At 40.0% G+C, this 14,216-nt stretch overlaps 1 protein-coding gene across 1 annotated transcript in view; it reads left to right on the top strand.

The window, feature by feature from the left end:
- LOC104165869 (disks large 1 tumor suppressor protein-like) overlaps positions 1-13,414 on the top strand; it is a gene marked incomplete at its 3' end in the record, with an annotated part of 54,002 nt that extends 40,588 nt beyond the window's left edge. The window contains exon 3 of the mRNA XM_009705631.1: positions 13,319-13,414. Within this exon, the coding sequence (XP_009703933.1) occupies positions 13,319-13,414 (96 nt within the window). The remainder of the gene's footprint in view (positions 1-13,318) is intronic.
- Positions 13,415-14,216: the final 802 nt, after the last annotated feature.

Here is a 14,216-nt window from a genome sequence, read left to right as displayed (position 1 = left end):
TTCTAATAAGATTCTGAGGAGTTATATTTTAACCACCTGCAAAAACAAATACATCAACTCTTAAAAATATAGTTCTTTGCCCTATAAAACTGTAAGGGTTCTGTAAAATTGATATTCAGGGACGAATGTACTCTAGTTAAGTTTCACTCTAAAAATATTTCAGAGCAATTTGTCTCACTTACACGTTTATTAACTCTGATCACTCACCTATCTGAGCAACTAAGCAAGAGAATTCACTGCCCTCCATGTGCAGAGGACACAGGTCTCCATAGAGAGGTTTAAGAGCCCATTATAAATTTCTACAGTCTACCAATACTTCCTTATTAAAATGCTTCTTAAATAGTTCCCAAGAATAAGGAAAGATATCACCCCAAAACTTCTGGATCGTATAAACATCACTCTGGGAGTGATTTCTTGAATAGGTGTGTATATCTTTGCTCAGTAAGATAAATATATACAAAAGAGAAAATACCCTTCCTGTTTTGTTTAGTTTTTTTATAAACTGGGACAGGTACTTGCAGGTTTTAACAAACAGTAAATACAATCCCAAATGTAACAACCTGGGAAATTAAAGGCAAGCTGTCAACTTGAAAATATAACTGCTCTCCATGTTTTTTATATGTAATATAGTTACAAATAACATGACCAAGACCACAGGACTTTATGGATTTTCAGCTTTTTTTTTTACACTTTTGACTGCTTAACTATAACCTGTACCACTTTAATCTGTAACAGGTTATAGTGAAAACTGCCCCTGGTTTAGAGATGAGACAATTTACTGCTTATATGCCACTATAATATTTAGGGGGATCATGAATAAAGACCGCCACGTCTCCTTCCTCAGCTCTTCATGACATACTCAGTGAGGAACTTTCTTGGTATTGCCACCTCCAGCGTACAAGAGCTCTTCAGAAAGGGCTGTGAGACTGTTTCATCTCATCTTTAAAATAGTCTTTTGTCCCAAAAGAGAGGTGATTGCAGCCATAGCAATCATTCCTGATATGATGTTCTCCTCCTGTTGATCATTGTCCCACTGTCTGCTCATGTTTCTCCAATTTCTGTTGCCCTGAACCAAAATGGACAGTTTGGTGGAGCAGAACCCCCATGTAGTAGCACCGAGGAGATGTAATCTGTGGTGGGATATCTGCAGTCTGATGTCTCTCTGAGCTGCATATTCACCCTCAAACCCAGAAAATCAGTTTTACGGATCAGTTCTGAAACTGAATTTTTAATACATCTTCAAATATCTCATGTTTATAAAAAAAGTCAGGTTAGCTGAATCTCACACTTTCATCAGCCTGCATAGACCCACACAATGCCAATGGGGGGGGAAAAATGGTTGAACCCACCAATGACTCCCTGTGCCTGTGGATGCTATCAGCCAAGCAGCAGCTGGAATGCTGAAATGTACGGCGGCTGCGCTTTTCTGTCAGGAGGTCAGCCTTGTTACTACATAGTTATAACCCTGATAGCATTCAGTTTGTTGTCGCAGCTGCGTAAAGTTTCTTCACTGAAAGGACGAACCAAAGTGCTGAAGGTTTCCCAGGCCCTCCAGTTCTTTGCAGAAGTGTAGGGGAGCATATCTGGTTTTCTGAAATGCTGTGCCCTGTCACTGTAACTTTCTTTTTTCAGCTCAGCACTTTCAGGTAGTCAAGGTGTCTCTTTGAGAAGAGAGGAGGCAAACAGCTGCTGTACAAGCTGGGGAAAAGAAATTAAATTAGGAGTAACAGATGTAGTGGATCTGAAGTCCACTTTCTCAGAAGGTGGCTTTTGAAACTCTGGTGGAAACAGCAATGGTAACTTTTAAATTGTTATTGTTTTAATGAACCACTAAAACAAGTTTGATTTGTGTGTTTTGGAATTAATTACAATGAGAAGGTCTGAAAGAATCTGCTGAGAGATTTCAGGTCATTCATTCTGTCTGACTGGTGTCTTCTCTCACACATTTATTTGGTGTTGTGGTACTTTGTAGAAATCCAGAGGTAACAAAGCAGACAACTTTCTTCCTGAGGAGTAGGAAGATTCATGGCAGACATATGCTTCCACTTACATAATCAGTATTCTTTTTTTGAGATATCTTGTACTATTTTGACAGTAAATGCTCCCAGGGTCAGCAACAAGCCTGTAACTAGAGCTTTCAGTATTCAGGATGCTGACTACATTGTTGCCTGAAACAGTCCATGTTCTGCAGTTATGGGTGTATTCATTAAGGATATTTCTTAATTCAGTATCACTTTATTTCTTAATTGGCTTCCTTGCTTTTGTTCTCACCTAGGGCATGTGCCCTAGTTCACATCTTTGAACTCACAGTGGACACTTCTGTTACTTTTGAGGATTAGAACTGTCATATATTGCTCTTCACTTGCTATTTGTGATTATCGCCTTACCCTTGGACAGGGACCGAAGATCCCCTTATATTGATGCTTTGCTCTACGGAGAGCCATCACAGAGAGGGGAGGACTGATCTGACGTCCTTGCTCAATGCTGAGCAGAGGGGAGTGTTCAAATTGTAGTGAACTTGGAAAAACAAGAGGCTTTGTGCGAGCTTCACAGTGTTTTGTTGCAGCCCAGCCAAAAGACGGCAAAGGCTTGGATTGTCTTTGTGAATTGTGATTGGGTGGTTGGTCACAGATATATGGAAAAGGGTTCCTAGTTAACCATAGGTAAGAAAACAAGCATTGTGATGTTTCAAAACTCTGAAATTACATCACTGATTGCAAATATTTGTCTTAATAGTAGAAACTGCATTTTTGCCAATAGCCTTTAACAGTGCAATATTAGAATTGGCCATCTCTTTTAGGGTTACCTCTTGTGAACCCTGTTTTACTAAGTACTGCACAAAAAGTGTCGAGATGATGATCTTGCTTAACTTCAGCTTTGTTATAAGCTAGTGAAACGCAAAGCTGACCTGGTAGTAATAATGCAATAGGTTTTAGAGAATGGGCTACGTACGAAGAAGAGCGCACAGAGCTGTGTACTGTTGACATTAACAAACATCAATGTTTTTATGAGGCTTCTGAATACAACCAGAATTGGAATTTGAGCCCCTGTTAATGTGAATTGAGGTTGTAGAGTAACCAGTGCATAAAGATGATTGGGGATGTTTCAAGCAAATATCCATCGAAAGTGAAAATATTTACAAATAGGTTTTTGATCTGATATTCCTACAAGCCTATATGTACATCTCTACCCAAGCCAGCCACCTCGATGGTAGATACATTCCCACAAAAAGGAGAAAGACTTATCTAAGCTCTCAAATGCATAAAGTTGCAGACAACTTTAGCATGGGGTGTTGCAGAGTCAGAGACAGTTTTCATGAGACTGGATTTATTGCTTCATCCAGGCTCTCCTGATAGCGTCATCTGGACCTCGGTGTCAGTGAGCTGTGACAAGGGCACTGTTTCTCAAGTAAAGAACTGTCAGCTTCAGCTGGCACCTGTGGAGGATTCCTGGTCCCTGTAGGAACTGCATTGGCTGCATAAGGTAGAGTGCATGGAAGAAGCATTACATGGACTAGGAGACTTTCTCCCTACCACCCTTGGCATTACCTAGGACATGAGGCATTTGCTCTTTTTCTCATGATGCAGTTGACAGGAATGTTTGTTTAATGCAGTTACAACTGTCCTGACACTTCTGTGCTTCTACAGCCACAAGCTCACAGGAACTGAAATCCCTGTACAGTCCATAATTTTTTAATCATCTTGCTCAGTGTCTAGTGTTGATAGTTCTTGAGGTCCTCATGTGAAAGCGGAAGTTTCTGCCCTATCTCCATTAGGCAGTGGCAGTTTCTTATCCAGTGTTTAGCTCATGACAGTTATCACAAAGGAAATTGTCTGGCAGATGTGTGGAGGCCTAACCTTCTGCGAAGCATTTGGGGAATATTTGTTTTCCCTTTCACTTCACGTCGTTGCCTGTTTATCAACATTTAGGGAGAGTGATGACAAATTCTGCAGTTTAATGACCTGAGTCATTCTGCTTAACTTACCTTTTGAGTCCTTTTCCTTTTATATATATTGGTGTGAAGCATTTTATAATGCTCTGTAGGAGGGAAGCTGAATGAAAAGAGATAGCACTGTGTTTTGCTGAAGATTTTGTTTAGCCTGCAGTATTTTTGCATGTCAGCATGAGTATATATGACTGTGTAGCTTAGCAGCCATGACTTAGCAAGGCAGCCTGCCACTGTAATGACAGCCACTGCTTACTTCCCCTCCCTATGGCTCTGGCTGAAACAAATATTCTTCTGTACCAAGGTTTAGGATGCTTCAAGGAAAACTATCTTGAGAAGTAAAAGTCATTACAATATTGTCCAGGGTCTTGATTTTGTGGTTTTTTTCTCTTTTCTTGTCTTTAATACAGGCTTTATATCCTTGCATTATTGTAAAACACCTCTGGTCTTCCTAAGTATCACTTTGATATATCCTGTTCTCAAAATGGGACTGGTTTTATTACGGCTATTATGTAGACTGACTTAAATTCACCATTTCTGGCAAGAACTGGCACAAAATTTTATCTCAAGTGAAATGTGGGTAGCTTCCTCCTCTGTAATTTCTCTGAAGGTGTGTGTAAATAGGAAGAGACTGTGTGGGCCAGTGGTGGAGACAGGAGACTGGATTCTGTTCTTTGATTTGCTACGGAGCTGTAGTGTATCAAAGGATAAATCAGAATTCAATCACATTATCTGAGTGACTTCTTATTTCAATGTATTTCCTACAAGGTTATCACGCAGTATCTAGCACTGTTGAGTATTTCTCCTATTTTTTCTTTTTTTTCTTACTCTAACAAATCTATTTTTTTCTTACTCTAACATATTACATATAATTTTTATAATGAGGAATAGTACGATCAGAAACAAAAAAGATGAAGCTTGTAATAGCAAAAATATAGTGCTAAAGCTTGTCCTAAACTATGCGTGGTATCACACGTGCACACTCTTGTTCTCCTGAGAACCAAGAGGGATACGGTCCCCTGAAAGCAGTGGTCATAGCTCTCCTGACCGAAGTAGAGACTATTATAGTTAGCAGTAAATGAAGAGCTGCCCTGAAAGGCCAAGGCAGTCCACAGGAGCATTGTACTTGTTCTTATCCATCAAAAACCTCTAACCTTACATTCATAAATGCCCTATTATCTCTAATCTGAGGTGACTCCATGCCGGCTGTATGGAACAATGGTTACCATGCAGTTTCTCATCTTGCACTTTAATATAACTGTTATTAATTAATACAATCTCTCTCATTATGGTTGTTGCAGGGAACCAGATAGAAATGCAACATCAGCAGTTAGGTAATTGCAATTTATTTGAAATGGGTCCATTTGCAGGGGTGCAGAGCTGGGAAAGGTGAACGTGCAACAGCAGGCTCTGCTATGTGACACAGCTAGCTGGAGGTGCGGAGGAGAAAGGCCACCCTCATCCTCTCTGTTCCTCCCACCATGATCCATTCGATTGTCTTGATTTGTAAAAAGGTTTGAGGCAACTCCTTGGAGGCCTCAAAAGTTTAGGAATCAGTTCTCCTGGATAAAGGCAAAGTCTAGCTTATCACGTGCTACACCAGGGTGTATGAAATGTGGAAACTGCTCTGTAATATCCTTCTGGCCTGGAAAGCACTGCAGTGATTTACTTAAATGTTTTGCGTCTCTGCAGCTGTTTGCTGCCACTGCTGCCTCAACTCTACTACAGGATGCACTTTTCTGGAGAATCTAGTGCTCATTTAATTAATTTCTGGTTTTCAGGGGAAAATACACCAACTGGGGTCTGTTACTGTGTAGATCTCCTGTTAAGATTTTGACCTCAAGCCATATGACTAGTGTCCTAAAGGGGACCACTGAAGTAGTAGTGTGAGCTAAAGGGCTCAAAAAATCCTTGGGATTTCTGGCAAACCCAGCGCTGAGCCCTGGAATTGGTAGTGAAATTCCCACACTGTGCTGTGAACATCTTTGGAGGGAAAGTATATTGGTTTCAAGAAGAATTAAATGTGAAAAGAACAATTAAAAAATATTGTGTTATCGTAGCAACCAAAGCAGTTGGGGCTTTTTTTGGTTGTTTAAAAAAATAAAAGCTGCACTGATGCAATGAAAAATGACACATGAGAATAAATGTATTGAGTTGTTATGGCAACTGAAATATGTAGGTTGGAATTTATGTATCCAGAACTTCTACGTAAGTAAAATAAACATTATCCTTGCTAATTAAAATATCATGCAAATATTATTTAATTTAAAAATAATTAGTCATGTTTTCTCTTACAATTAATTACTTGCTTTCTGTTTTCTATTTCCAAGCATTTGCATTTGCTTCCAGCTGTGGTCTGCTTGTATTTTCAGGGCAAGATTGTGATTTCACTAATATGGGCTTAAATGTGGAGGGACTCAGCTGAAGCTAATAAATAAGATGTATGCAGATGGGCACAACTGGAGTCAAACAGTGTGCTTTATCGTGTTATTCTTGCTGCAGCTGACCTTTCTGCTCAGAGGAGCTTTAGGCAGGTGTCATTGCTCCATGCTTGAAGGGACCTCCCTGCAACCACAGCTCTGTGTCTTTCCCCATCTTTCCCCCCAGGTTGATGCAGTGCACATGGAGCTGTTTCCAGACCCTGTTTCTGCATACAGCCTGCCTGCTTCAGCTGTAAATTTAGCTTCCAAGATGTTATATGATAGCCAATTCTAAATGAGCATTCATTAATTATGTTCAGCCTTCTAATTTTTCTAGTCCTTTTCCTTGAGCCTTCAGGAGAATTCAGTAATAGCTTCTGCTTTATTTGAAAGAAGTAGATCTTTAATATCCCAAATTACTCTTCATATTTCATCTTTTGTGCCCAGCAAAGTGCAGGCTGATGGCTGAGAGGTGTAGGGAGAATGAGTGTCAGGATCTGACTGAATCCCAGTGAGCTGAGGGAAACACATATATTTGTTTAAAGCTTTCATCTCATTCATTCTCATGTTCAGAGGTGTCTGAATTTGCCCTACAGCGTTTGGTACCACTGTTGCTGAGAATGTTTTGGAAAATAGTCTATCCGGGTAAGAACTCAGCCATACATAAGTTAATTGTCTCCATTTCTTATGTGGATAGCTGCCTGGTGTCGACCTACAGCAAGGCTGGGTCTTTGCCTGAAAACTAACCAATCTGTCCAGTCTCATGCTTTGAGTCTCATTCTCATGCAGCTGAACTGTGAATCACTTATCTCTTCATCCTTGCAGCAGGGTTAATCTTTGCAATGCTCTTTTTGCTCAGTCTTCCTCTTTGCCACATGCCGTGGGTCAGCAGATCCTTCCAACCACCAGTATTTGGTGTGCCAGGTCTCAGCAGGGGAGAAACTGAGCCCTTGCAAAGCTTGTGTTAGCAAGGACTCTGGTCGCTGCACGGTGCCGTGGTCCCTGCCTGCTGCATGGACCATCGCACTTGGCAGAGTCCATCCCTGTGTGACCTTAGGGACTCTCTGCTCTCTGGAAAAGGAGACACGCGAGTGCCTTGGTTTGTTACCCCAGCTTGAAAATAAAGCTTTACTTGAGTGACACTGGAGATGGAGCCTGGATCAGCAAGATGAAGCTCCTGGGTGTGCCTTTTGGTCAGTCACAAGGCTTGAGTTTGTGGAGCCAACTGACTCCAGCCAGCTTCATCTGAACTCTCTGACCGGGAGGAGAAAAGCTGAAGCATGAGCTAGTGTCTCCTCCCTGCCTGAATTTCCTGCCTGGAAAGTCAGTTGTCTTGCCCCAGACCGGAGTGACAGTGCAACTGGAAAATTATGTGATATGGATAATTGGGCAGATCAGGTTTGAGTACAGGCTTGGTGTTAGCCCTGCTGAAGCCACTACTGAGTAGCTTGGACGACAGCTTTTAGACAGGCGGTCAAATCTGTACTGGGGACAAGCAAATGCAAAGTTCGGTAGTGACATTCTGACATCCAGAAACACACTGCGAGCGAGACTTGCGCTTGAGAGGGTGGAGCTGCATTAAATCAGATCCTGACCTTTCTGAAACACAAACCCGCAGCCACATAATTGTTGCTGAGCTCTAACACTCTTTAAGTCTGTCATAAAATCTTCTGAAAGGTTGAATCCATATTAGCTAAAGTGGAATCATAAAAATACCAGGGTAAAATAAATATTATTGTGATATTTATGTTCACTTTCAAATACAGTAACTTTAAAAAAAAAAAATCAAACACTTCTGGTGCAATTTGTACAGTCAAATCCATGCCTGAATGTATATATTTTTTCCCCCTCCATTCACACTTACTGGTCTATTGGGAAGACTGGTGCAGAAGGGACTGTGGTGACATTCATATAGGGCTTAGCCATGAGACCTCATAGCAATCTGCAACATCACCCTGACTTGAGACAGCTGCAAAGACTGAGCTGATGTGATGTGGAGCAAACCCTGACGTCTCCAAACAACAAACCAGAAACCCTAATGTGGAAACAGAACAAAATCCTTCCTGACGACTAAATCATTTGACTGGGGATACTGAACCATGCTTTTCTAAAGGGCTTCAGAAAGGCTTAGACATCTCTTTTTAAAGGATTTTGTGGACAAGAGGAGAGCTCTGCTCCATTATTTCTGGACTGAAATTTAGGCCCAGCTGAGGAAAATGAAACTCTGCCTGATTTCTGTGGGATTGTGTTTCTGATTTTAGTTTCTAGCATGGCCTGCCCTGGGATTGTGTGAGTTTTTCAGTCATCTGTGATGTCGGTGAAAGTTAATTTCTGCCAAAAAATTTGTTGAATGACATTTCTTCCTGTAATAAGGACTGTAAGAGGCATAGAAATAGGACTAGCAGGGTACAGAAAAAGGAAAGCACATTTTATGGTCTCTCAGACTATTTCTCTGCATAGCATTGCAGGAAAAACTCTTCAAGTCCCCAATACTTTGTCTCCCACCAACTATCCAATATGTATAACTTTTTTTTTTTGGTGGTCCAAGACTGTCAGCAGCAGGAGCTGAAACTGAGATGCTCACGGTACATTTAGGAGAGCTGTCAGCTCTGCCTAGGTACAGCAGAAAGGTGCAGCCCTCGGTGGCCGGATCACAGACACAGAAGGCGTTCTTGCTGTTGCTGGCACGTTTTTAAAGGAGGAACTTGACTTGAGTCCAAGTTTTAGTTCACACATGGCTTGAGCAGAGCACAAGTGGGGTTGGCTGTACCCTGGCATAGAGGTATGCCGTGGTCTTTGGTGGTAGCAGTGTCCTGCTGTGCGTCTCAGTTCAGCTCGGGTTGCTTCCTACTCCAGCATAGCTGCTAAATGAATTAATTTACATCAATGTCCTGCAAAATGGATAATTTCAGCATATGTTATGTTGCATTTTACTTTCCCCCTGTAGCTTTTTAAATGTTCTAATGATTTTTTTTAAAAAATGCTTACTTTTGAAAAACTTAATTAAATTAAAGCAGCATCTCTCAGCACTGTATGTTCCTGGGAGGATTTGGTTACCAAGATGATAGATTTCCCGACAGATATTGGCACCTAAAAGTTAACAGATTACTTTTTTTTTAATACCTTTCCTTTCTTCATGTAAATCACTTAGGGCAGGCTGGCATTTATCTACAGTCTCTCATGGGACTGGAGCAGAGCTACCAATTCATGATGCAGAATACCAAAAGAAGTCCCAGATCAGTTTGTTTCAAATTTCTGTCTAAAAGCACATAGGAGAGCATTTCCTAAGCCAGCTGTAGGAGAAGCTGCATTAACTCTCTGAACCCTAAGGCAGTTGCAGGTTTATTTAGGATTGTGGGCTGTAGCACTCCCACCAACGCTCCTGGTCGCTTTGCAAAGCTGATCAGCATTTTCTAGCCACAAAGTGATATATGTGCCCTAGAAAATATCTCATACAGGTGTGTGTGCAAATAAATTCAAAGTCATGGCAGTGACATCCAAGAGCTTGGAAGAGCAGAATAATGTTTACGTGGATGTTTCTTATTTCTTTGTAACTTTTATATTCCCAATGTTGGGACTCTCTCTGAGAAGTAAACATGTGGTAACTATTGTGGATAGTTACAAGTACCTCCTGTTGATATATTGGGTATAAAATCTGGAGCCATACAATAGACTGGAGGATTCATCCACTGTTGGAGGGTTGGCTGCTATAGGAAGACCTTGGAAGCCCCATATGCTGTTATTGCCTGTGAGGGCAGATGCTCCTTATGGCTGGTTGCTGGCTCACACATAAACTGGAACATGCTGCCTGCTGAAAGTGGAACCAGTGACAAGTCTTTCGTAATTCATAACTGTGTACTTTGGCAAAAAATTATCAGCAAGAATTTTGTTGACAGTTGACTGTGACAATTGTTGTGCAAGTGCTAATAAGCTACTGGGAAGATGTGTTATAAGCACAGCAAAACTTTGAGCACTGTTAAAATTAGATAAAATTAACAAGGTAGCTAATTTGATTACTATTTTATTAATAAACATTTAAATAATGCTGTAAGTTTGCACAGTGAGAGCGTCATTGCCCTGAAGAGATTACAGTCTAAATAGTCCCTGTTAATTACAATCTAAACAGAATAGCATTAATTATACACAAAATTGGAAGATTGCATGTGAGCTATGATTCTCACGGTTACTATCCGTCTGAGCAAAGTTACCAAATGAAGTTTTAGTCTGCTTTTGCAACATTTGCTTGTAAAATCTCTTCTCCTTCTCTGAGCAACTTTAAGAGAATAATATTTTCTTCTGTGAAGAGCAAGATAGAGTTGTTCCAACTACCAGCCTTCTAGATACAGGGGTCTGAGAAAACATTTAGACTTCTGTCAGTAGTTTTAATTCAAGCTTGAAGTCATTGTTTCCAGAACCTCCTACAAAGATGTATGAGCACGGTGCACGTGCTCTGCTGCATTCGTACTGAGTCCCCCTCGGGCTGCCTGTTCTGCTTCTCATGGTGACTGGCATGGTTCGGGAATAATGAGGTGTTGCTAAAATACTTCTTTTGCATGAGCAGGCAGCTTTTGGGTATAAAGTGTACAAATAATTTTAGACAGCGTAGCCTTCTGGTTAGCCTCTAAAGGGAGGATTGTATGTAATCAAGTATAAGAAAAAACTCAGATCCAGGAACGCTAGTTTTTACTAAATCTATCACAACACGCAGCAAGTATCCTTTTTGCCTGTTGAATTATACAGTCCTGTTTATTTCATAACATGAAGTTAAGTGACTATTGTTTTTCAGATGGATTGCTAATGTATACTTTGTTCAAGTTCGGGAACCATGTATTGTTCTCCTAATGCTTATTAAACATTAATATGTTGGAACAGAGAGATGTTTCAGATTTATGACAATTACTCTTACTTGAGCTGTTTGTACCCTCCTAATGTCCTTGGTTTGCTGCTCTTCACAATTAATCTGTGACCTGTTTCCCTAAGGAAAACTAGTGAAACATTTCATAGCATTTTATGACGTTGTTTTATGTTCTTTCCAAGTCTTGGAATCAGCTAATGGTGAAAAATTTGAAGACAAAAAAAATATGTGAAAAATAAACAAACTAAAGTTCCTTATCCAATTTTAGAGCTGCACTCACTTGATAAATGCTACCATACAGTCTGTAGTTTCTGCTGAAAATTGTCAAACCCCCTTTGAGAATTTGCAGAAGCTTAGCTCCTTTAGGACTGGGCAGAGTTTGGTCTTGATGATTAGAGCAAATAATATTTTGATTTGCATAGTTTATATTGTTGTCTGTAAATAATGACAATGAAAAACACTTATGTCAAGTATTCAAAGAAAGCAGAGATGAAATGAAAAATTTTATATATGCTTTTTAGCTCCTTGTAAAACCAATTTTCCATTTGTGAAAGAAACACTTAGGCAGTTGCTTGGATTTTCTGTAGGCTCTGAGGCAAGATGCAAGACCTGGGTTCAGTTCCTTGTTGTCCTGCATGATTTTGGCATAGTTGTCTTGCTATCCCTTCCTCTCTTCCATATTACAAACGGGGGATATGCAACAACCTTTGGTGACAAGAAACGCTCTGAAGGAACGCATGGTTCTCTAACCGCAAGCATGTTAGAGAAGCTAAAACTCTAGAGAGGACATGCATGGAGTCCTGTGTGCTCAGCGCCATGTGGTGCTGAGCTGCTGGGCCTGATTCAACATTTAAACCCGTTCTTTACTGGAGCACAAGACTAATGCCATTGGTTCCAGTGAAGTTAAAAGTATGTGTCTAAGTAGTTGCCTGGATTGGGGCCAGCATTCAGTCTTATCCTGGCCAGAGCCCTAAATAAACAATCTAGTATCAGAGAAAACATTTGCACATGTGGATGTGATTTGGCTGTTTCTGTGGCATTGGCTTGTTGTTTTCTAAGTTGTGCTGGAAATGTTGGTCTATTTAAAATGCTAACAATTTCTTGCCTGTTGTGTTAAAATTGACTGCGCTCCTGGTGCACAGGCTGAAAGAGGGTGGGTCTAAATCACTGGTGGTGTCTGCGATGCTCAGTGCTGACAGACACAAGACACTGTACTCTGTTTGCATTCACTCTGCTTTCCTGTTTGTGCTGTTGCAAAGCGCCCAGAAATTTTCTGAGGTCCAAGTTAGTGGCAGTCATCATGTTTCATTCAGAAGCTAACTCTTCAAGCACATTTTTGCAGGGCAGAGCATTGTAAACAGAGATGCCATTTATAATATTTTTTGTCTTAATGCAAAATCTACAATAATATGTCAAATTTCCAGCAGGGAAATTGAAAAAACAAATATAGACTTTTACTACATCTCCTATTAAAGATGTTATTTGAAAAAATATTATGTGTTTTATGAAGGTTTTTGGTAAGCAATGCAAGATTGAAATCTGTGTAAATGAAGGAAAGGTAATAAAAAAAAGCATTTGTATTTAAAGGAATTGCAAATATGGCTACTACATAAGCATGAAACCCTCTCAAAAATATGTCACTTAGGAGAATGTTATGAATTAGAAATGAGAAAACAAACCAGGTAATTCACTTGGTGCTATAAGGAGATGTATTCCTGCAGCTACTCCAGATGAGAACCCCATTACAGTCCGCAGGCCTTTTTGGCAGGGCACTGATGTCCTTCCTTATCTCTATGTTCTGATGCTGAGAGTTGCAGAGCACCTTGAATGCCTTCTGAAGTCAACTAGAGATTGATAAGTATCATCTTGTAGATTTAGCCTATTAAGATTTCATAGACTTCCATGAAAGTGTCTATAAGATTAAACCCCAAAATTTTTGCATGACAAAACATTGAGGTGACAATCTGGTGTATGAGCCACCTGATACTTATCTGAATTCAGGCTACCTTCTTGTATGTGCATGCTAATCTTTACATTTAAGTATAACAGAATTATAGTGGACATCTCACTACTTTATTTGGTTTCCCCCCGCTTTAGGCTGCAGCTTCCAATGGATCAGAAGGATCTGGACAATGTGGCGAACACAAGGAGAACCAGAGTTCTGAAAATTACGTGGTAGACATGAAGGCAAAGGTATGGTTCACTCTTTTGTGATGGAAAATGAAATTCTTATTTCGTCAAGTTTTAATGGAGGTGAAATGTGTAGAATATATTGAATTTGAGCTCCTGCAGTCATTTTTTTGCTGCTTAATGACTGCATGTACATCACAACATTTGAATGAGTCTTACGGCTGCTATTTATTGCTGTATATTGCTAGCCCTGTGCATTTTGTGCATTTTATGCGGTCCTAGGCAGGATTTACTTTTTATGTAAAAATATTGTTAATATCGGTGATGGTTCTACAGGATTGCTGATCTCAAGATGTTTTCATTTTGGTGTATTTTCGAAGTCCGAGGTGTTGCACAGTTAGTAAATTTTATTCAAGGTCTTTTCAGTCTCTCAGTATGCGTTGTAGTTTATTTTTGGTCTGGAGTCAGTAGGGAAGAATATGAATGTCAGTGAAGTGATGATTTTTGTATGGGCAGTCTGATGATATCTGCCATAAAACTATGCTTAATAATATACAAAACAATATGACTTCATGGCTGTGGTAAAGGGGTCTGTTACACTTCTCTTTTTAATGGTCTTGCTGCTTGCAATGGTGAAGTTATAAGTGTTTCATTATAATATCTCCGTTATTTTCATAGGTTCACAACTTGGCTGGAATAATTGTCTTGGGCTTAGATATTATTATGTAGGCTTTCAGCCTTGAAGTCATTGTGTATTTTTTCTTGTCTAAGTGAAAGAAAATTATTAAGTTTTCTCTTAAAGTTAGCAAGCTGGAAATGTGATGAAAAGAAAACAGACATTAACTGAGTTGGCATGCTTATGTGA

The sequence above is a fragment of the Cariama cristata genome, unplaced genomic scaffold, assembly GCF_000690535.1.
Source record: "Cariama cristata isolate BGI_N322 unplaced genomic scaffold, ASM69053v1 scaffold8600, whole genome shotgun sequence".
NCBI lineage: Eukaryota > Metazoa > Chordata > Aves > Cariamiformes > Cariamidae > Cariama > Cariama cristata.
The sequence above is the reverse complement of the archived record's forward strand: the minus strand, read 5'-3'. Positions and strand labels throughout refer to the sequence as shown.